Here is a 23,340-nt window from a genome sequence, read left to right as displayed (position 1 = left end):
TATCGTATCGGGAGGGAATATAGCTGCCAATAATGGACGCCATTGGATGAATATTGCCCGACTATTACGAACTTAATTCGTATTATTTTCAAAATTAATGTAATCTAATTAAAATATTAAGCGAGAGGTTATTCCTGAATATTGTAGATAACAGCAACAAAGAGGAGACATCAGTTCCAATAAAAAATACAATTCGTGTAAATTGTTATCTATCCTACATTTCAATTCAAAAATCATCACCAAGACTGAAAACTACAAGGAATTATTATAATCTAAGTCCTTTGAAATATAATTTGTATCTATTTTTTTGTATTTTTTTTTTAATCTCTTATTAGAAGAAAAACATTTGATTATGTTTAAATATATTTATTATTTACAAATCTTTTATTTCTCAAAATAGTAAAACAGTTAAGTCATTTTATATGATTTAGTCGGATTAACAAACTACAAGCGATATAATACAAGGGAGTAATAAATACATACATTAATATAAAAAATATTTTTGGTATTCTATGAAACAATTCGATTTTAAGTATTTTTATATGAAACTAAAATGTATAAGTCCAGAGTACCTGAAATATTTTGTTATTTTCCTGTTTTTTTTTCAAATATAAATAAAATGTTACACCTAATAAGTTCAATATTAAATATCCAATAATTATCTTCGATAAATATACCAGTAAAGAGGCACACAATTAAATCATGTATTGTGAATAGTTGAAATTATTACATGGCATTTTATATTTTACATCAACAGTGGTAGAGGAAAGGCGATTGAGATGATATGGGCACATTGGGTGCAGAGAACCTGATCATATTGTGAACCAGACATTCGCCATGGATGTTCCTCAAATAACATCTAGGGGAAGACCAAAAATTCATGGATGCTACAGAAAGACAACACGATTTGAAGGCATGGCCTAGGTGACATTGTCCATGATAGAAAGACCTACAACCTGAGGAGGAGAGTCTACAAAGACGATAAGTTGGGATGGAGCCAGGAAGAAGATTTTACATACAGTGGGATACAAATTATATTGCTGAGTTTGATTTTTTGTTTTTTTTTAGTTAAAGCCTTCCATATAACATATAGCTTGAGGTGTTATTTAACAAATAAATTCATCCACTATGTGATTTTTGGCTTAATTGGGAGGTAAGAAAGGTTGAATGTATTTTTTAAATCATTTAAAAAATAAAGTGTTTTGTTTAGTCAGCGAAAAACTCTGGAATTCAATTGTTTCCCACTGCATGTGTTATATTATTATTATTGCTATAACACAATAATAGACTAATTTAAGAACAATTTACAAAAAATCTAGTTTTAAATAAATTTAAATAATCAAAATTTCAGTCAAAACAAGTTTTTTTTTTGAAAAAGGTTTTCATATCACAATGGTACCAATAAAAACACATTAAATGTTATACTGACTGATCACATAAGTACTGACTAATTTTATTTTACATATTGATACAAATTACTTATAACTAGATCTACTATCAATGGCATACCTTTATCAAAACTATAAATATTATAACACTAGTAAATAACTTTCTTCCATATACATACAGTAAAATATTATGTGCACATTAACACATGTAAAATCGATCGTAAAACAATGATGAATGTGTAAAAAAATATGAAATTTACGTTTTGCAAATTTTAAAATTAAAAAAAATACAACACAATCTAATGGTATTTAAAAAATGTATATTTTACTTCATTGCTATTAAAAATATAGAAACCAAACAAAGCCGGTTCGGATTTATAATAAAATTTGGAATGTCACATGCATTGTTCTACGATCGTGACTATATTATACTAATTCATACAAATGAGTCGGGAAAGAATCAACTTAAAAAATATATTTGTATTTTTTGTATGTATTTGTTAGAGAAAAAATAAAAACTGTACTAACTGTTACAATATACATACTTTTAAGTCTCAAGCGTTCAGTGCTACCTATTTTTTGTTTAATATTTCCTTAGGCAGGGAGTTCTTTTTTAACAAACTTCTCTAAAATTCTAATAATTCTTTTAGGAAATCCACAAATTACTAGTGATTTTAAGCATTCAACATCACAAGTTGTCAGATACACAGAGAATCAACTGCTGTATGAATATGCCAAATGGATATGGATATACCAAAAGTAACAAGAGTTTACAATAATTAGTCTCACAAGACAAGTTGGCTTTTGATACATATAAATTAAATTATTTTACAGTAGTTCAACTTGACCATATTGTGTGAATGAATCTTTTATGACATCATACTTTAAAAAAAATCAGAGTGGCATTAATACGTAACAAAACAAACTTGGTTTAGTTTAACAACTCTCGGTTCTAAGAATTTTATTTACAAAAATCTTTCCTATTTCGTTGAAAAAAATATAAATTATATCAATAGCTTTTTTTGGTACTGTACCTGTAAAATAAACATACCTCGTACTGCAAATTCCAGTAGATTTTTTTCAAAAGTGACTCTTATTTCAAAGTATGAAAGGACAGTGCCGTATATTATTTTCACAAGCAATGCTCTTTGAAAAGCATTAAGAGGGTAAAAGTAAATTTACAAAGAACAAAATAAAACAAAAATATTTCATTATCTGGAATTACAATTGTCAGGTTGCGGATTAACTTTCATGTTTTGAATATTGTATACGCGTACTTACAGAAGCAGAATGTTGAAGTGGAGTTAGCCCCGCACTCGCTGCAGTTAACAGTATTAATGGTGAGTGCAGGATTAAGCAAGCAAATGAAGTAAAATATTATCCATCTACATAAAAGGAGAAAAAAATCATTCAATCATCCATGTAATAAATATTTTAAAAAAACCGGCATTAACACTTTAAGCAGATTTTTTGCGAGATAGCATAAGCCCCACAGTTGTCTCGAAAATTTGTCAAAGTTCGTGGCAATCAATATTTTCAATGTTGTTTAAAATACATTGATTGTGAGAATTTATGAAAAAAAAATATATAATTATATCTTACTAATATAAAGGATAAGAACTTGGCATCATAATATTCAATTGTCGGAGATAAACATAATATTATATGTATACTGGCAAAAAAAGTTAACTCGAAAATATGAAATTTTCACTTAATGATGCATATTATAAAGTTTTCAATGTTCTATAAACTGGAAACATACACTAAGTAGTTTGAAATATCATATTTATGTGGTTTTAAAAGTAAATTCAACTTTAGTGGGTATTTTGGAGATAACGTTTTGTGCCAGTATACCCATAATATGTTTTACAAACTTACATTAGAATATCAATATTAACACTTAGCGTCCCAGTGTCCTTCAAACTTAGCAGCCCTTTGCTGCCGCATGAATCACGTAGAGCGGTTTCCGCAAGTGGTGAGCCAGCAAAGGTACTAGAATAATGTCTGACCTAAATGGCGACTTGTGTTAGTCACCCCCTTTCTGTCATCAACTTGGGAAACACGTAGTAATACGAGAGCGGACCACAAAGCGTTAAATACAAAGTTAAGTCACCATTAGAATAACTCGATTGAATCCATTATCAACAATGTGAATAATTTTAAAAAGTGCATGAACGAAACTTAAGTTAAAATAATTTGAGTAAAATATGCCAATTTACTTATAACCAAGTACAAAACCTTATAAACTTCAACCAAAGCCACAATATAAACGTAGCCCCTTTCGTTAAACATTTAATAAACGTAATATTGTTTTATCACATTTGTTACAATATGTATATTTCTTCTACCTCATTTACACTTGGCATACAATCTCAATTAGTTGGTATAAAGAAGGTGGTCCGGTTCTTGACCATCGGAAAAGCGTTTCCACATACAATAAAACAGATCTTCCAGGTCAGTTACATACCGCTTACAGTCAAACAGCGGACTCACATCACGCATAGCCCACACTTTTGCCCTTATCATTTGCAGATACTCCTTGTCGTTGCCCAGCCGAATGGCCAGTTCTTCGTATTCCCGGGGGGTTTTGGCAATTAACTCCTCACATTTTAAGGTGGTGAGAAGAGATGCGGCCACTCTGGAGGCCATGGTCACTCCGGGAAGAGTCACCACGGGCGTCCCGGTCCACAGGATGTCCATACTAGTGGTGTGGCCGTTACACATTACCGTGTCCAAGCACACGTCGGCCAACTGCCCCCTGCGAACGTGCTCTTCTTTGGGGGCTACATTGGAGAAGATGATCCTGTCGGAGGGTACGCCTCGCGCCGCGGCCTCGGCTAGCAAGTTTGCTTCTCCGGCTATCGGGAACCGGAGTAACCAAAGCACAGAATTCTCGACGTTCCTTAAGATGTTAATCCACATATGGAACGTACGAGGATCTAATTTGTACAGTTGGTTGAAGTTGCAGAATACGACAGCATCTGAGGGTAGACCGTATTGCTGCCTAGTAGTGATGACAATATTCCGAGGAACCGCTTCCCCCGAAGCCACCTTTTGTTCCACACTGAGACCATTTTGAATGAGCACCCCGTTTAAGGATGCCTGAATTTCACCAGAGGCAATCATCGGTTCTATCAGCGTGGAAATAGGGAGTACGGCTACTTTACAAGAGATGGAGAATTGGTGCGGAGTATCAAACGCTTTGATGATTTCTTTAGTTGTGGTATTTTCTACAATCTTACTTAGATCAGTTGCGTTAATAACATTTTTATTATCCGATAAGGACGCGTTAGAAGAATTTTCATCGCTAACTATTAATCTTTCTCGAAGGTGCGGAAACATTTGCTTGTGATCTCCGATAAAGAATGTATGCGGCATGTAAGCCAACTTCTCGGAATACTCCTCGGCCAGTTGCAGAGGACTGGTCACTGCATCCGTCACTATATAGTCCATGTAGTGAGCACCACTCGTACCGGGATAACCTAACCACATGATTTGTATGGGTGCGGGGCGCAATGCGAAGATTTCATTCCTCGCTCCTTTGGTATAACCATTTAGATTAACGAGAATATGAATTCCGTCATTATAGATGAGATCGGCCGCTTGCCCGTCACTAGCGATCGCAGATAGGTCCACAAAATGTTCAGCTTCGGAAACCATCTTCGATCTAAAAGCGGAGCCGTCATCCGCACTCAAAGCGTAGCAGAAGATTTCAATAAGAGAAGTGTCATGTAAACCGGGAATAGACTGCATCAGATGCGATGTCGGATGATTACCGAAGTCGCTGCTGACATATCCGATTCTCAATCTCCCTTTGAGTTCTCTGTGATGCTGAAACGGGGGTTTCTGTAGAACTTTAGCTCTCTCCTCGTAAAATGATGCGTATCGAAAGGCTATTAACTTCCTCGTTTCACTTTTGAGAGGATACAGCATGGAATGATGAGGATGTACAGAGGGAAGAATGATTTGTTCCAACTGTTTGGTAACTGTGGTGACGACTTGGCACATTCTTAGATCATAATCGGACCAATCGCATACGATTTGTTGACAGTGCGCGAGATTGCAGATAGCCGTGGCGTAGTCGGGATTGAATTGTAAAGCTGTCTTGTATGACTCTATGGCTTCCGCAATGTTCCCAATGTCCTTGTAAAGTGCGGCTAGATTACAGCGGGCGTCCACGTAAGCGGGATTCAAGGACAGGGCGTGGACATAACACTGAGTGGCTCCGGCGATATCCCGCAGGTCTTTCAGCGTACCTCCCATATTATTGTAGGCATCCACATATGTCGGCTGGATGCGGATAGCTTCCTTATAGTGGGCCAGGGCATCGGTGAGTTTGCCTTGTTGCTGCAAAACCACAGCCAGATTACAGTGACCCGAACAAAAATCAGGATATTTTTCTAACACCCTCGTGAGTAAATTAGCGGCCTCTTCCAGTAGACCGCGTTCCATTTTGATGACGGCCAAATTGTTGAGGGTGTCCGGATGTGTCGGGTTGAGATGCAGAACTTGCTCGTACAGCGAAATGGCCTCGTCCACCATCCCTTTGATCTTTAAGGTGTTTGCCAGATTACAGAAAGCATCGGGGAAGTTGGGCTGAAGTTTAATAGCTCTGCGATTATTTTCGATAGATAAATCTAGATGACCCTGTTTGAAGTATACGACAGCCAAGTTGGCATATAATTGGGCATCATTTGGCGAAAGCATAAGAGCTCTCTGGTATGCGGCTGCGGCCCTGTCGAAAATCTTAGCGCCATTCAAAACATTTCCCAGGTTAATGTACGCATCGAGGAAGTTCGGTTCCAACGTTACAGCTTTCTCGAAGTGATGGATAGCGAGCCAAATGCTTCCTTGAGCAGAATGCACGCAGCCCAAGTTACTCCAAGCCACAGCGAAACGCGGCTGAATCTCGATCGCCTTAAGGTAGCAAGATTTAGCTTCTTCCAATCTATCCAGAGCCTTTAACAGATTTCCCAGATCACTGCGCGCTTCGTGCAAGTTGGGGTGATGTTGCAGCAGACTGACGTACACTTGGATAGCTTCTTCCATCTTTCCTTCGCCTATCAAAGCGGCAGCGAGATTGATGTAAGCATCTTTGCTGTCGGGCTTGAGGACTATGGCGTAACGATAGCTATCCACAGCCATTTGTCCTTGTCCATACTCCATATAAATGTTTCCTATGTTGACAAATGCTTCAGGCAAAAGAGGACTTTGTTTTATGGCTAAAATGCAGAAATGAGACGACATTTCTAGTCGTCGACATTTAAAGTGGATGGACGATAGCAAAAGTAAAACAGAAATGTTTGTGGGGTCCTTCTGAAACATTTCCATGCAATACATTTCTGCTAGCTCGTATTCGCCATTTCGATACTTCTGATGAGCTACTTCGAGGCCCATTTTGGAGCAGTCATCGGATTCGATCGCACCTATTTCAAGGCCCATAGTGAAATAACATTGCACTATTACTGACAGTCAGCAAAATCACGTTAAGAGTAGTTCTTAATAATGACCGACTTGTGATAAATGTCTAAAAAAGAAACACAAGTAATTAGTTCATTACGCGTAGACGCCACTTTAAATAATTAATGTAATAAGATGAAAGGGCCAACTAAAATACTCAAAACAGAATCGCAAAAAAAACTAAATTTTGTATATTACCTCCATATTGCATTATCACAATTTTTTTCAGAAACTGACACCAACAAAACAAATATTAATTACACATAGATAATATAGAGAGACCTGTAAAAAGGAATTGTAAGTACTTACTTATGACGTCGGTTTTTCATATTTTTATAGTTTAATGGCTTTTTTCATATTGAAGAGGTGCTTTCATTAATAAAAAAAAAGCTAATCGATACTACTTTATTATATTTTTAAGGTATCTTTTTATTCATATCAATTTTAAAATATCTCAGTTTTAACTTTCGACACCTGGCTATTTATTTGTTATATTATTAGCCGGTAAACTTATTTTTAAAATATATGAACGTGACAGTGGACAAAAAAAAGCGAGAAACGATTGTCGGCGACTGGTGGTTATTTCGCGTGTTTTAATTTATGACGAACATAGTCAGAGAATCTATTATCAAATTCAATTCAATATACCAAAAAGAAGATTCACTGATCATTTTCAAATTCATACATTGATAATCCACCACATATAATGGCAGCCGCAATGGATGTAGATGAGGAAGAGATTGAAATGCCCTCGTCTAGCAGCGGTAAAGGCGAAAAGAAAAGATTTGAAGTCAAAAAGGTACGTTTTCAAATAAGAAATATTAATTAACATTATTACCATTGAGAATTCGTCTAACAATTAAGTGGTGTCTCATATTGTTCCTGACGTTTTTATCATTCTTTGTTTCAGTGGAACGCAGTCGCTCTCTGGGCTTGGGGTATGTCTCGGGTCTAGCATACAAAATTATCCACATTTTAAATATAGAAAATTAACGCAATGAAGAAAATGTTTCTTTTAAATTTTGAATATACTTTTGGAGGATTAGTGGACATTTATTATCGCATAATTTTTTTGCTGAGTATAAGTTTGGATTTATACGTGCATTTTTGTTTTCAGATATTGTCGTAGATAATTGCGCTATTTGTAGGAATCACATAATGGATCTTTGCATCGAATGTCAAGCCAATCAAGCTTCTGCAGCGAGTGACGAGTGTACAGTTGCTTGGGGAGTATGCAATGTGAGAATCTTATTCCGGTTCCGGCATCGGGTGGGACAAGGATTTCAGCCCTCGAAAAATAAATCGTTAAAAGGAAATTTGTTATACCACAAATTCGTCCCTGGGTAGCATCTGCTCGCACCATTTGTTTAAAAAATATCATTTTGTGGTTTCTCAGCTACGCCACAAATTACCATAAAGAATTTTTTTTGCAGAACTCCACTTGTCCAACCCGATAACGGATAAAACTTTTTTTTACTTGTTAATTTTTTCAACAGATTTTGTATTTATTCCAGAATGATTTTTAAATTGTGAGTTGTACGAATACCGAATTAACACAAATCGGATGGGTTTTTTACGCCTGCAGAGCGCTGGCGACGGGATTTGATCAATTTTGTGTACGTAGAGTTTAGACCTTAACAAAGAGATTGGTACATAATATTCATATAAAAACATTAAACAATTCCTTATTTTCTGACTTTGAAATGAGGCCAGCGCAGAAGGTAAAAATACCCTTCCCGTCCTTAAGCATCAATCGACCGAACGGGTAAAAATACCTTTCCCATCCTTAGTACGTTAATAATTCATAAGTTTATAAAACAAATCATATTTTTACTACTCTTTATCTGCACTAAAGAGAGCTGATGACAGCAAAGGTGGACCAGAACTTGGATATGAAGTTAATGGTCCTGTCTACTACTTGTGATATATGTGACACCAGGCATATAATGTCTATATTTCTAGTGCTCATACTTTCGAAATGTATTACTAGAATTCTACAACTGACTAAAACAGTATACAGCCCCACTACCCCCGTGCTGTAAACCATTTTTATACACTTCTTGTAACGAGTGTTTTCTTTAAAGCTACTGTATTCTCTGTAGAAAGATGGACAAAGTAAACAACTGATTTTTATTTTAAATACAGGTTTTCAATAAATATAAAGATTTTTGTTTAACACACTACGGACGTTAATGGTATTTCTACCCGTTCGGTCGATTGATGCTTAAAGACGGGAAGTGTATTTTCACCTTTTTACGCGGGCTTATTTTAAAATCAGAAAAGAAGGAATTATTTAATGCTTTTAAAAATAAATATAATGTATCAATCTCTTTGTTAAGGTCTAAACTATATGTACACAATTATCAAAACCCGTCGCCAGCGGTCCGTACGTGTAAAAAAACGCCCCCTCCGAAATGTGTTCACGGTATATTTTCCAGAATAGTATTTTTTCAAAATCATACCATCTGAAATGAGATTTAATTTTAGGCGGCTTCTTTGTTAAATTGATGTTTTAAATAATACAAACTACCATGGGAAAACAAAAGAGGTGTCGGAAACACCAGATGAGATAGTCGCTGTGAGGGGTAGAAACTGGATGCAAGCAGCAACCGACCGGACGAAATGCAAAGTAGGGGAAGAGGCCTATATCCAGCAGTGGATGACAGAGGGCTCATGAAGAAGCTACCATTTATGTTCTTTTATTTTCAAATTTAAAAACTACAGCACCGTAAAGTCACTGTCAAACGAAAATCATCAGCCCGGTTTCCAATGACATTAGACATACAAATACACAGTATACTTTCTTTTCCACTGGGAGACTTCTATGTATTATATTTAAATAATAATAAAAAAAAACTGTTCTTATCTTGTAGCATGCATTCCACTTTCACTGCATCTCGCGGTGGCTGAAGACCCGACAAGTTTGTCCATTGGATAATAGAGAATGGGAATTCCAAAAGTAAGCAATACTCCTCTTTTTCTAAAAAACCTCTGATCGAACAAAGTTTTGAAAAATTCTTTATTTTCATGCATGTTTTGATAAAACATGATTCGAATAAGGTTTATAATTATCTCACCTTTATAATCTCCCCTTTTTATTCATACCTATTTTTCTGTCTTGTGATATTTTAAATCAATTTTATATTTTTATTTAAACTGATAATTGTTTTTTTCTCTTTTATTATAACAATGAGTAATTTTAGTCTTTAAAATGATTTATAATCGATGCATTATTGTTCTGTAAGTAAATTGATTCATGTAAATAAAGAATCAGATACAATTAATGCAATTTTTGTTTTAGATATGGCCACTAGAATAGAGAAATTGCAAGTAATTGGATAAGTTATGGAACGTCATCGGCTGCAGAGTGATTTTTACTATTGGAAATATTTTCGTTCATCTGTTCATTCAGTTAGGCACTTCAATCTGATACCATTAAAATAATCTCTAAATAAAAAAATACACACTTTTTTATACAGAAATGTTTTTTATTACAAATTTGCAACAAGGTTAAGAGTACACAATCGAATATATCTAGGTCCTGAAATCAATATGAGAAATGATTCATTCATTCTGGAATTAAATCTTCACAAATATATCCACCATACACACCAATCACTGCACACTTAAATTATGTCATTCGATACACATAATTTAAACTGTGGAAGCTTACAAATCTTAAGATATTGTAAATATAATAAGAATAAGTTTATATTATATCTATCAATATCTAAAATACTTGCGGCAATAACGATTTAATTAAATAAATAAAAAAAATATGTTAAAATTCAATAGTAATCCTAGAGAAAATAAGATGTTCGCAGCTTGAGTAATCAACCTTTATTGTGACTTGAAAATGAACTAGTATTAGCACAAAGAAAGTCTGGTTTGTAATTAATTAAACCATATTGTCGATTATTGGCATTGATAGCCGCTACACATTATTTGATTATTACTTAGGAGTGAGATGGCTTACCCCGAGTCTAAAAACCATAAAAAGGTTTCCATTACAGAAAACCAGTTGATAATGCAATGGCAAAATTGGGCATGGACAAGATTTGTCTATTACTATAAAATGTGAAAGATTCATTCCAATAGAAGCAATACCGATTCAGTAGCGACATCTCAGACTAAATTCACATGGATGAAAAATATTTGTTTGTCCGCCAGTTGGAAACTCAAAGATAAAGTTAAAGATTTCGACCAATTTTTTTAATGTTACAATTTCTACTACACAGGTGTATACAAAGTAAAATAACTGAAAAATAATAACAAGCACCACATGGGAATAACGCATTCATGATTCTGGCTTGAACAGGATATAAATATATATGCGTGCGTACTTAATTATGGCATTTTATATATCTCTAGCACTGCAATTACGGAAAACAAATGTCACCTTATTTAATAAATAATTCTGCTATACAAAACTGTCATATCACTATGCATATGCATACTTTCAAACTGCTAACCTTTCAGCAATAAAATATCTAAAATTTTGGAAGAGGCCTTAAATTGAACCACCTGTTTAACCTATTCCATATTGACCGTTACTTTTAAAATTAATATGCACCGGATTACAAAACCTTATTTAGTTAAGGACAATTTTATTTATGTATTCTTTTTTACATATGAGGTAGCATGTCAACGCAACACAATGTTCTAGGTAACTTCAGACATCCGGCTACTTAATTACAAATGCGTAAAGTAGTGTAGATAATATAAACTTTACTTCTATTCTATTGGATCACGGATTTGCTCCCTACCATAGTACATACATAAATGTCAAAGTGCAATCCTAAATGTCAGCAAAAATAAATGCAGTAAAAAAATGTAGGTGTTCCGTTAACCAAATTTTACAATGCAATAGATACGACTGACCGGTTCTGTAGTATAGTGGTAAGCGCATTTTGCTCCAGTACTGGAGGTTTCGGGCTTGATAAAAAGGGATTTACAATCAAGATAACACTGCATTGGTACATTGCAATAACCCATGAACCATAGAAAAAGAAAAGATACAACGACACTCTTGGTTTTAGTCCTTGCACCCATATAAGCCATAGCTATACTGTCATGTCTAAAATACCTTACTTGGATAAAATCATATATTCCTTTTTAAGATAATTTTTTTTATTATCTTTAATTGATTAAAAAAACTAAAATAGTTTATAACTAGGAACTTAGATTAGGTCCTGGAATGCCAGATTTTGTGATAATAATGATATTCCGGCAGATTAACACCCTGTATACATATTACAACTGTGATTCATGCAAACTATTAGATAGTAGATAATAGTTTATGGTTAAATCTATTCAAGTCATTGGAATACGAAAGAGGCTGTTGAAAAGTATAAAATACTTTTATACAATTCTCTTCTATATTGTGATGATTTCTATGCAATTGCACTATATCCAATTTAAGACTATGTATATCCAAATGTCTGCCTTCATAGGGCAAACGGCAAACGAAGGGGTGCCGGGTTCAATTCCCAGGATGTACAAAATAAATGCAAGTGTTTTTTTCACTCTGATATTTATTGCTACCCTGGACTGATACCTGAAGCACAGAACTGGCCACCTTTTCTCATATAGTAAAAGATCAAGATAGCATTGCGTCGATCCCATGCAGTGCCTTACACGCCATTGGATAGGGATAAGGTTCAGGGGAAGGTACTTAATGGAGTAAAAGTGCCAGAAATATGAAATTCGGCTGTTCTATTCACCAATTATCCAAAGAGAATATACATGTGTATGTGTGTAATAGTATCAACTTAGTCTGAGAATCGATTGCTTCTTACTAATACCACAATAGCAATATCTAAGGTTATTTATTTTACTGCATAATGTTTAAATAAGTCAACTGCCAGGGTCTCACTAAAATATACATTGATCACAAGCACTCTATCTAATGTGTGTTACTCCCACCACCACCACAGACAATTTGTAGAAAACAGTATAGCTAAACAAAATTACAAAACAAATATATTTTGCCACAATTATACGAATTTGTGCATTTTTTTACAAAATTTTCCACTCGGATAACTTGATCCACACACTCTTGAAAAATTAGAGAATGTTGAACACAATGGTTTTGTTTTGAATAGTTGAATCCAAAATATTTAGATATTTTTAGTATACTTTGCCCATTTCCTGTTATTAAGTCAGTCGTAAAAGTGATAAACTAGAAAATAAATAGAAGAAAAAAATTATCACCTATCCCGACAGTCATCTGTATAATGAACTAATAAAATAATGTATCGTAAAATTATAAAGAAAGACATACCTAGTAGTACATACTGAAATTTATTAAAATAAATCTAATTTGATTAATAGAAAAGTTTTCGAAGGATCTATCTACATATTGATTAATCACTGGATGTTGAATCCCGACTTAGCATTATCTATATTCACAACTTATTTTAAAGTATTGAAATTATCAAAAATTACTAAGATAAGCGCTTCTTCACATTCAATAAGTTTTAAAAAATTAGAATATATATATTGATTATGGAGAATTTTATTATTGAAATAAAAATCTAGCATGATTCGCTTCGGAATGCGGATTTCTTTATAAAGAAAGCTATCTTTGAGATAATTATTTCATACTGTTGATTTATCCACAATCTATTTATCCCTCGTTTGGGCAAAATCAGATTTCATGTTCACTGCTGTAACCAATTGAGCTAAGCAGTCTGTTACCTCAGTCGAGAAATGAATTACTCTAAAGAATGTAATCATTTCACAACCCCTATTGTATTTTTACCAAATTATACCAACTTGTATTAATCGGGTACATGAATCCTTCATAGTGCCTGTAAATGCCGGTCGAACTCATTACTTGTAAAATTTTATTTTTAGTTATCTTTAAAACTGCAATTGTATAAGTATTATTTTCTTTGAATATTATTCTGCAAATAAAGTAACATTTTATTTATAAAAAAAAAAATTGAGGAAATAATTACAAGACCTGGAGCAAGCAGATACTTTATTCTGAGATAATTATTTCATAGTGCTGTTATCATTTCCTCTATATATATTTTTTTGTATATGAAATGTTTAGCATTTTTAAACATCGCTTCATTCGCAGATGAATATGTAAAAAAAATATATAATTTTTAATGACATAAATAGTAACAAAATTGTTAATTTAAACCATTATGTGTCAGCTTAACACTGTGGTAATCGTTTGAATGCTACATAGTTTCAATTTACCAACGACCAATGGTCTCAGTGCCACATATCTATCAAAATAATTTGAATTAAAATATATGTATCCGATTTATTTTTTTATTTTAAATAATGCAGCAAACGGAAATAATAACTCACACATCAAGCTTTGTAGGTAACTACAGGCACAATCTCTGCATAAATATTGTGATGATAAAAAGTAGTAACGTATTACAGAGGATTAAGATATAATACCTTGTAAGTAACAAACAACCTTGTAAGTAATAATAAAAAACTGCAGAAGACCCAGAAAGGACATTGTGACTTCATATAGCTTATAGCTTCATATTTCAAGTATCTTCACAGTAAAAACTATAGCATACCTATAACTTTCCACAATTAAATGACCTTGTTCAAGCTCTTTATAAATATAAATGTTCCTTTAGTTGACAAGCACTTCAGTGAGAAGCAGACATTATTTCACGGCTAGAATACAAGAATAAAACTACCTTTTTTTAGTCATTTCGGTAGCTCTAGCGCTCCATTGCTTACTGAAGAAAGAGAGAAATACTGGTGGTCTTCGACTTTTGAACCTCCGACTTTTGCATAATTCACTATTTCACACATTTTTCAACTGCATGTTTCGTTCAATACAAGATCGCTCACGTGTCCCCAAAACAGGCAGAGAAATCACAAATGAAACAGTTTCAATGATGAATGAAGTAAACTTGGACGTCAACAACCAAGATGTCAATGAATTGATGTCAAATGAATGTCTAATTGAACAACAGAAACCAAATAAAATAGAAAATTAAGGCAAAGAAAAGGTTGAAATCGCAAAGATCTTATCAATAAAAAATATGAATGAAGGCGTCATGTATGTTTTTAAATTTTAACTATTGTGGATGATTGTGATTCAAATACAAAGCGTTTATCTCGAGTACATAGGGCAATCGAAAAAGACACAGCATGTTGTAGAACTCTTTATCAGGAAAAGAAAAAAAGTGAGGGTAGGTATTCAAAAATCTGTAGGATTAATTTGATTCTTAATTTTAAGGATCCAAATCAAGGGCCGCCTGTACACAAGTATGTAAATGAACACTCTCCCTGTATTATTCTCCCGCCCCTTGTAATGAAATCTGGAAATCGTCCCTTGGGCACCTGGGCCAAGTAAACCTATGTAGGTCGGGCACTGTCCGCAATAGTTTTTTTTTTAACTTCACATTCAATATTATGTACAAGATATTGTTTCTTAACCCTCAATACACTAGAATAATAATAATAAATATTCTACTGATGCTTGATACAAATTTAGTAAGTGCACTTTCAATTTATTATTGCTGAAAATTTATTCTCAGATATTCAAAGTAGAATCATCTGAAAATTTAAAGTAGAACTGTTAAATCTGAACAGTTTATCACAATAAATTTCCTCGTACTTCGTTTTCATTTTTACCAAATTAGTACACCGATTTAAACAGCATGTTATAATAAAATTTGCACGGATTAGATTAAAAACTGAAATACACATTCCATAATATTAAAACCCGTGTAAGTAAATTGAATTACAGAACTGAAGTCCGCCAGCGGAATAAAAATCAGAGAAAGTGAGGGGTGAATAATTAACTTTTAAATTTCCATTCACTGTCACAAAATATAATCTACAATTCAATATTTAAAAACCAGATGGCAAGGAACTATATTTCCGTGTAACCTATACGCTTCGTCTCGCTCGATATGTAATGACAATAATTTAAATACTCAATTATAGTGCAAAATTATTACTAAACCAAATTTGGTGCACTAAGACTTGGGAATAGAATGTGCTTTCTAAATCTTTATTCTTAATTGCTAAATCAAAAGATGAATGTATATCGTATATAATTGAACACTGATATAAGCAGGTACAGTAAAAACTCATTCATTTCAAATACAAAGGATATAAATCAAAATTAAAATTGAATAAATTTAAAATTGAAATTAGGAAATACAAAAAATATATATACTCAATTTCTGTATACATACAACTTGATGTGTGTGTGATGTTTAGGAAGAAATTCAGATTTTTAATTGACAAAATAAGAATAGCGGTGAATACAGTGAGTCATACAATTGAGAAATCAATAACATTTTTCCCAATTGATTTACGATTATAATGAAAAAAACTGATAATTTTTATTTCTTAAAAATTTAACACTTTTAATAAACCACTTAATTAGTTTATTTTTATACACGACTAGTTTCGAAAACGTATAGATGTTTTCATCTTGAAAAAACTGAGGTTTTAATGCACCTGTAGATGAAAACATCTGTAAGTTTTCGAAACTAGTCGTGTATAAAAATAAAACTCATTAAGTTGTTTATAACAAGTGTTTAATTTTTAAAAAATAATTAACATATTCCACAAAGTTAATGCCGAATCAATAAATAATATGATATTTTTTTAGCTCCTAGTAATTTTATTTCAGATTTTGGACAAATTATAATTTCAAATTTTCGTATGAAAAAAAATTTAAGCACCCAAAATTAATAATATTCCTTCAAATTTGGGATAATTTGAATTAACGAGGTTTTACCGTACCTACATACCTAACAGATACGGCAGTGCTAATTAGATGTAGATGATATAAGTAAACTTTGCTTTTCCAATGAAGAATTACAGATAAAATCGTAACAGACAAATGATAAAGATACTCATACACTCGAAAACGACGGAAAAAGTTTAAAAGTTGTTGTATGTATTATATACATTGTATCAACATTACCAAGTTGTTGTATAAGTATGTATACACAGTAACATGTTTGATCACAAAGTTATAATTTATAGTAAAATTTTGTCATTGTGAGAACCTATGAAGGAAATTCATTATGGAAACGAATCAGACTATGAAAATAACTTACCCTAAATGAAACATTTAATTTAAGTCTCAAAACGGCAGTTTTACATTTGGAAATCTCCAATCGACTCAATTAAGTATGTATTAGGAAACTTACATCCTAGTTATAAACGATAATGTACACTTGCGATATTACAGAACAATGTCCGTGCCATAATATTGGACTAAAGTATCAGTACTATCTACAATGCTGAAAACGGCAAAAGTTAGTTGTCAGAAATAGTAAATATAACTTAGCATAATCACGATCGTGGGAATTTCTGTACAACTAAAATAGGATAATATAAAGCCCATATCATTGAACAACCTTAAATCGATAAAGGTTTAAAAAACAAAGTGCATAAAGTTACATAAAATAAAGAAATAATAAAATAACTAATTTTCAAATAATTCATCTATTTTTTTTTTATAAAAGATTAACTGTATAGATTGTAAAAAAAAAAGTGTCGACATTATTTTGATACAAAAAAGTTCATAAATATTATATTGAGAATATTCAGTCATGTTGTCATTTTTAGTAAAAAATAAATATGCATGAACTCAAAAGCAACAAAATTGACTTCAAACGACTTAATGCAGGCAAATACATAGTACACCCAGAGTTCACATTAGTTTTACACATTCAAAATAAAAATATAAATTACAGCCATTTTACTATATACAAATTATCTTCTAATACTGACTTGTCTAAATATATTTTCATAACTAAAAAAATATTTAATTACAGTTCAAATTTAACTAAGCCTTTTCACGATTATTTATTATTATTAACATACGATCTTAACTATCCACAATGTCCGCCCCTTCTTATATCCCAACTCATGTACGATTTCATCAAATTATGCCAATATTATTAATTCCATACGCTAACCAATAGTTGATCAAATCCTACATCCATATTATGTACATCGCAAATTACTTATAGTGATGCTTTAAAATGTACACAATTATCGTCTATTCGACTTTTGATACGTCAAAAAAATTGAACAAAATTGGAATATTCCTTACATACGGATTTTATACATTTCAAAAATGTTTATTGTAACGAGAAACATTAAATTCAACATGTCTCAGTTCGTAGGAACGTAATCGTAGAGACATACATTTACATGACTACTCGCTAGCGTGTTAAATTTGTAGGAAAATAAAGTGAATCTTACAGAAACCTTTGCGGATACGGATCAACCATTAAAGTATAGAAAAAAGAGTTCGATAGGAACGCCTCACATAACGGAGCAGACATTTTCTATGAGTCGGGTGAATTGTCAGTTGGCACTGGCGGGAGGAATGTCGATGGTTCTACTCTCGTTACCGAATATGAGGCGCAACCTCTTCATGGGCGGCAGCGGGATGTCGGGCGGAGTGGGCGGGCGCGGGCGGCGGTGCTGCTTGGCCTTGTGTCGCTTGCGGCGGCGCGGCTCGTCCAGCCCCTCCACGCGCAGCACCTCGTACTCAGGCTCGTACGAGTCTTCGCTCAGGCTGGTGCCCGACTCGATGAGCTCGTCCAGCATGGGGCTCCGCTTCATGCGCAGCGTAAGCTTCAGCCGACCGCGCCCGGGCGGCGTGCACGGACAGCGCTCCGCTCCCGGCTCCCAACTCGGCGCCTTGTTCTCCCACGAGGAGCCGCTCTCGCTCTTCACCGACTCCCCGCACTTGGACGACTTGCGCAGCCGAGGCTCGTCCGCGCTCTCCAACTCTTCCGCTTCGTCAAACTCGTAGATGTCCTTGGTCTCTTCCGCGGGCTCGTTGGAAACCGGTACATCCTCCGCACCTTCCCCCGACTCCTCCTTCCAGTCGGTAAATTCGGAATTTTCTAATTCCGATTTGATCTTTCTCTTTGTTTTTGACTTTTTTCGACACGGATCTGTTTTAATATTAGAAATTTCCACTTTTTCCTCCACTACTTCCGAGGAAATATCGCTGGATTCTTGTTCGGGCTCTATCTCCGTGTCGGGGACCGTCAAAATGTCGGTTGGATTTGTATCGTCAACGTTTTCATCAGCGGGCCCCGGATCATCTGGGTGACTGTCATTCAGCTTCTTGTGGTTTCGGAGTACTATACCGCTGGCGGGAATCTCGTCCACTCCGTTGCAGGAGAGGGCGCTGAGGGACGGATCAGAGGAGTCGGAGGAGAGCGGGGGCTGTGGAGAGGGGGGGGAGGCGCGCGCCCGCCGCCGCTGCAGGCGACACGCGCGCTCACTCACCCCTTGGGCGGTCTCTCCGGACAGGAGAGGAGCGGCTATGGGAGATTCTCGCCCGCTGGCTCCGAGCATCATCTTCTCCTTCATCGCCTCGTCCCCCACGTCGGAGAACTTGCAGCCTTGCGCTATGAGGAGCTCGGCATCGTACTTGGTGAGACCTTTCTGCTTGAGTTCCTTCATGCTCAGAGGACTGATTATCTTGCTGTCCCTCCGCGCGGGGTTGCAGTTGTCGGGCAAGGACGCCCGGTCGATGATGTTGTCCTTGCGGGTCTTGTTACATTTGGTGCGGTTGATGCGGTTGTCCGTTTCCCGTAACCGGTACCTGGTGGCTTGGTCCTCCGTGTCCGTCTTCTGCACGGTGAATGCGCCGGTGCTCCTTCTCTCGCAGGTCTCGCACTCGCAGTAGCAGTTCCCGTCCCCGAAGAAGTCCTCTCCGTAGAAGCAGGTGATCTCTTCCCCGACGCGGATGTCCCTCAGCACCTTGACGCAGGCCGTGTCGCGCCCGGTGGCCACGAACTTGCAGTTGGCGCGGCAGTCGTGGTTGATGTAGGCGGCGGGTCCGAGCCACAGTTGCGCGCAGTTCTTCCTGCAGCTGTACATGACTGAGAAGTCGTTCTTCCCGGGGTGGAGAAGCTGCGACTCTTCTTCCTCGGTGAGTTCCGCAATGCAACCGACCAGGCATTCTATTTTCTCATTCTTGAGCCATTTCTTGGTAGCGGCAATTTTTGCGCCTATCTGTCCTTCTAGAGAGTAGCGGTAACAGGGCTGTATCTCAAATCCAGAATCTTTGTCGAAAACCCGCAAATATCGATATACCTGAAATGTTAACAAAATAATAGCGTCAAAATAGGTTAATCTCTCCCTACTTCTCAAGTGAAACAACGTGAGAGTAGCAATATAAGTGCAAGTAAAAATTATCTTTCAAAAACCAAAATTATTACATTTTTACATTTCGAGACATTAATCAGGACATTATTATTTCTGTAAGTTTATTAAAATGACTAGTAACCCAAAAAGTAAAGATTCGTTTAAGGTAGCATTATTTTCACCCTTATTTGACATTATTGTTATAATTTGAATCTTACATGTTCCCGTAATCTGCCTTGCTGTTGTTTATTCTTGTGCAGAGTTCTAGGCATCCATTCGCCGGACAATATCTTCAGGTACGCTTTCTCGTATGCTTGCGTCCTCACAAAGTCCTCCACGATGGTCTTGAGCTCCTCCTTGTTGGCCTTCAGGGGCCGGTAGCGAATGTTCATCTTGTGCGTGGTGAAGCCGAGGAACGGGTCCAGCACTAGCGACGTGGCGAGATCATCGTTCTCCGACAGCTCCCGGGGTGTCATCCCCGTGGGCTGCATCTTGTTGCTCACGTGTCGTGGGAGCGCACTCGCCGAACCCACAACCATCCTGATTCACTGCAAATTTCAAAATTCCATCACCATCTCGAGGAAAACCAATGCTAATATTACAGACTCTATTAGATTGTCTCACACTGGGTTATGTCACAGAGGTACACCAGACGTAGTGTCATCCCGGGTACCATGTCATACGAAATAGTGTTCACTCAACACTACGTACAATGTTACAACCCATTAAAAATATTTCCTATGGTAACACTTGTAATCAATCACTTTTCTGTTAAGATGCTATTTTACATATCAGAAATTTAAGTTTTGTAATGACATATCTTGGTGGTCGTTACTGACATGAAGTCAGATGATGTCGGTAATGACGAAACTTGGTCTTTGGTCAAATAAAATAAAAGTGGAAAAATTATAAAGATGTTGTTTTATTATATCATCTCAAAATTGTTTCTGCAAGTTTTTAAGTTGAGAATATGGTATGATGTAATTAATTATCACGTAATTAAAAATTTATGATGCTATCAGTCATCCAAAATTTTATTATTTTTAAAATTACATATGCTGCTATAGTGTTACAATCAACATGTTGGAAACTTTCTTTGTTTACGATGCTATTTTAACTATAAATGTATTGTATTTATTTGATAATTCCAATCTTAACTGATTTCCTCAAAATGTTATATTCTCTATACATAAAATGAAAGTAAATATACAAGTGCTTGGTTTCTGTGAGTATTTATTATCTTTTTGTTGTCTGAAATACATGCATAATAGGGATTACAAAAAAATGTTTGGATTATAACATTAACATTTTTTTTAAATTACTAATTATATTTTAGTACGTAAATTGTTAGTATCATATATGGATCAACAACAAAAATAGCATATACATTCATTGATTAATAGCCAGTTTACAAATGTGTAAAACTGGTGCCTTGCTTCAGCTATCCTTCAGAGAACGTTCAGTTCTCAAAGGACTCAAAGCGGTAATTAACACATTATTGCATATAACACAAACATATGATAATTCATAGTGAAATCGACATAAACCGATATTTTATCGTTAACACAACAGATTTTCCTTGAATATGCCAAACAACGATAGAACATTGTAAAAAATCAAAAAATGGCTGCCGACGAAAATCGCCATTACCAGACACGTCAAAAGGAAATGAATTCATGAAAGCGTCACATAGTTGAATTTTAATTCAAACATAAGAACGGAAATACAGCAAACAAAGATTTACCACTAAAGCATCAGCAAACTTCCAAATACGGAACATGGTACGAAACTATTCAACAGACAGAAGAGACGCCTGAAATCAATCATGGCAGCACTACACAATTCACTAAAGTTCTTCAAGTATCTCCAACCGCCTGCATTATAACGCGTAAATTTTAATTATAATGCATTTACTAGAATAGACAAAACTTCATGCTTTGCAAATTAATATTTTGTATTTTAACTGTAAACATAACTATAATGACATGACTTATGCGCGCTCGCCCGCCAACCCCCAAGTACATAAAAGTTATTTCTCTGTGATCCCAGAGTTCATTCAAGACTCCTTTAAAAGTATTGGGTTATTAAAACAAAATACTAGATACTTAGTACGATAACTATTGATATACTAACAAAATAGTAATACTTTATGTATAGTATGTTAGCCCGTTACTACATTTATATACAATCGAGATTTTTTGTTTTGTCTGCTTTTGATCAACTCTTACAGCTGATCCGAATTCACTATTGTAATTAAATTGTTTTCTTTGCTGTTGACAAGTACCTTAATCTCAATACAAATAAATAATCCGTTTATATTCTGCAATATTATAAGAACATAATTTCCATTCAATGCATCATTTTTCGATTTTCTGGACCGCAGTTTAGGTTTTAGCCAGAGATTTTATTTTATAAATTTTATAAAGTAATAAGAATTTTACGCGATCTAGCGGCAAAACTGTGAACCACGTTAAAACCCTAGCTACCAGATTCTAAATAAACGGTATTATGCAAAAATAGAATTTAATGCAATGGTTTTAAGGTTTATATTTGATAAAATGATATATTATGTACCTACATAAAATGATTATTTATTTATGTAGGTACTTACCACACGTGCACTGTCAGCTGTGAGCCATCGCAATGATAAAATCAAAGTAATATTTGAAACTTTTGATGTTTTCTATAAAATATTCAAAACTTTAGCTGCACATTTCGATTCACGAATTGCAAATCTGTTTTATTTCTAAAATACTATCATAACTGTATTTGTAATTTAATTTCTTCTTTGATATTATCACCCTTGAAGTAGTATTTCACGAAAGTGGCGCCTATATAGACTATTCAAAATTATTTTTATTCATTATTATCGTTATTCCTATAAACATAACTCTATGGTTATTTGAAAAATTTTCTTACTTTAAAGGAATCGGTAATATTTTTAAAGCAAACCTAACATTATGTAGATAAAAAAAGTATCCATTCTTAAAGGTATCAAAATTATTTAATTCAATGTTGGATATATAAATGAGCTTATTTCTCAAGAATTTATTAAAACATAGCAATAACACAATTCATTGCGTGTCTATTTACATTTTCTCTTGAAGAACTTGTACAATTTAGCAAAGTTTAAGTCACACAATTTATTACAAGTGGAGTGTCCAATTTTAAGTTGTGTTTTATTGCTGTTATACTGTATTTTCTTCTCCATTTTTTTTCCCATGTAGCAGTAATGTCCTTCAAATTTAATCCTTTCACTTCGACATCCGTACTCCATTCAACTCAGCCACAAACGTATTTCACTATAATTTTTGGTCTATTCGAGAATGAATAGACGTCACGATAATCAGATATGTCACCC

At 34.7% G+C, this 23,340-nt stretch overlaps 3 protein-coding genes across 7 annotated transcripts; 1 reads left to right on the top strand and 2 right to left on the bottom strand.

Moving 5' to 3' along the window:
* Positions 1-2,517: 2,517 nt before the first annotated feature.
* LOC148312210 (UDP-N-acetylglucosamine--peptide N-acetylglucosaminyltransferase 110 kDa subunit-like) lies at positions 2,518-7,073 on the bottom strand. Of its 2 annotated transcripts, XM_088277742.1 has the most exons (3): positions 7,047-7,073; positions 3,856-6,915; positions 2,518-2,773 (listed from the first exon to the last, which is right to left on the bottom strand). In XM_088277742.1, the coding sequence occupies exons 2-3, from the start codon at positions 6,828-6,830 to the stop codon at positions 2,638-2,640; spliced, it is 3,111 nt and encodes a 1,036-aa protein (XP_088133868.1). In that variant the 5' UTR covers positions 6,831-6,915; positions 7,047-7,073; the 3' UTR covers positions 2,518-2,637. The 2 variants fall into 2 exon arrangements, with proteins under 2 accessions (XP_088133868.1, XP_088133867.1); XM_088277741.1 differs by lacking the exon at positions 7,047-7,073 and having other exon boundaries at positions 3,856-7,032.
* A 328-nt stretch (positions 7,074-7,401) lies between these two features.
* Positions 7,402-10,330, top strand: Roc1a (Regulator of cullins 1a). Its single transcript, XM_088277740.1, has 5 exons — positions 7,402-7,647; positions 7,759-7,786; positions 7,966-8,087; positions 9,722-9,807; positions 10,150-10,330. Exons 1-5 carry the CDS (start codon positions 7,555-7,557, stop codon positions 10,160-10,162), a joined length of 342 nt encoding a protein of 113 aa, XP_088133866.1. The 5' UTR covers positions 7,402-7,554; the 3' UTR covers positions 10,163-10,330.
* Positions 10,331-17,422: 7,092 nt separating this feature from the next.
* Hmt4-20 (Histone methyltransferase 4-20) lies at positions 17,423-22,441 on the bottom strand. 4 transcript variants are annotated; one of them, XM_088277733.1, is made up of 3 exons: positions 21,724-22,441; positions 20,198-20,527; positions 17,423-19,928 (listed from the first exon to the last, which is right to left on the bottom strand). In XM_088277733.1, exons 2-3 carry the CDS (start codon positions 20,516-20,518, stop codon positions 18,177-18,179), a joined length of 2,073 nt encoding a protein of 690 aa, XP_088133859.1. In that variant the 5' UTR covers positions 20,519-20,527; positions 21,724-22,441; the 3' UTR covers positions 17,423-18,176. The 4 variants fall into 4 exon arrangements, with proteins under 4 accessions (XP_088133859.1, XP_088133861.1, XP_088133860.1 ...); XM_088277735.1 differs by having other exon boundaries at positions 22,264-22,406; XM_088277734.1 differs by having other exon boundaries at positions 22,113-22,216.
* Positions 22,442-23,340: the final 899 nt, after the last annotated feature.

Source organism: Brachycentrus maculatus, unplaced genomic scaffold (assembly GCF_059751285.1).
Source record: "Brachycentrus maculatus isolate JH-2025_06_01 unplaced genomic scaffold, ASM5975128v1 h1tg000049l, whole genome shotgun sequence".
NCBI lineage: Eukaryota > Metazoa > Arthropoda > Insecta > Trichoptera > Brachycentridae > Brachycentrus > Brachycentrus maculatus.
Note: the sequence above shows the minus strand (reverse complement) of the source record. Positions and strands in the feature narration are given on the sequence as shown.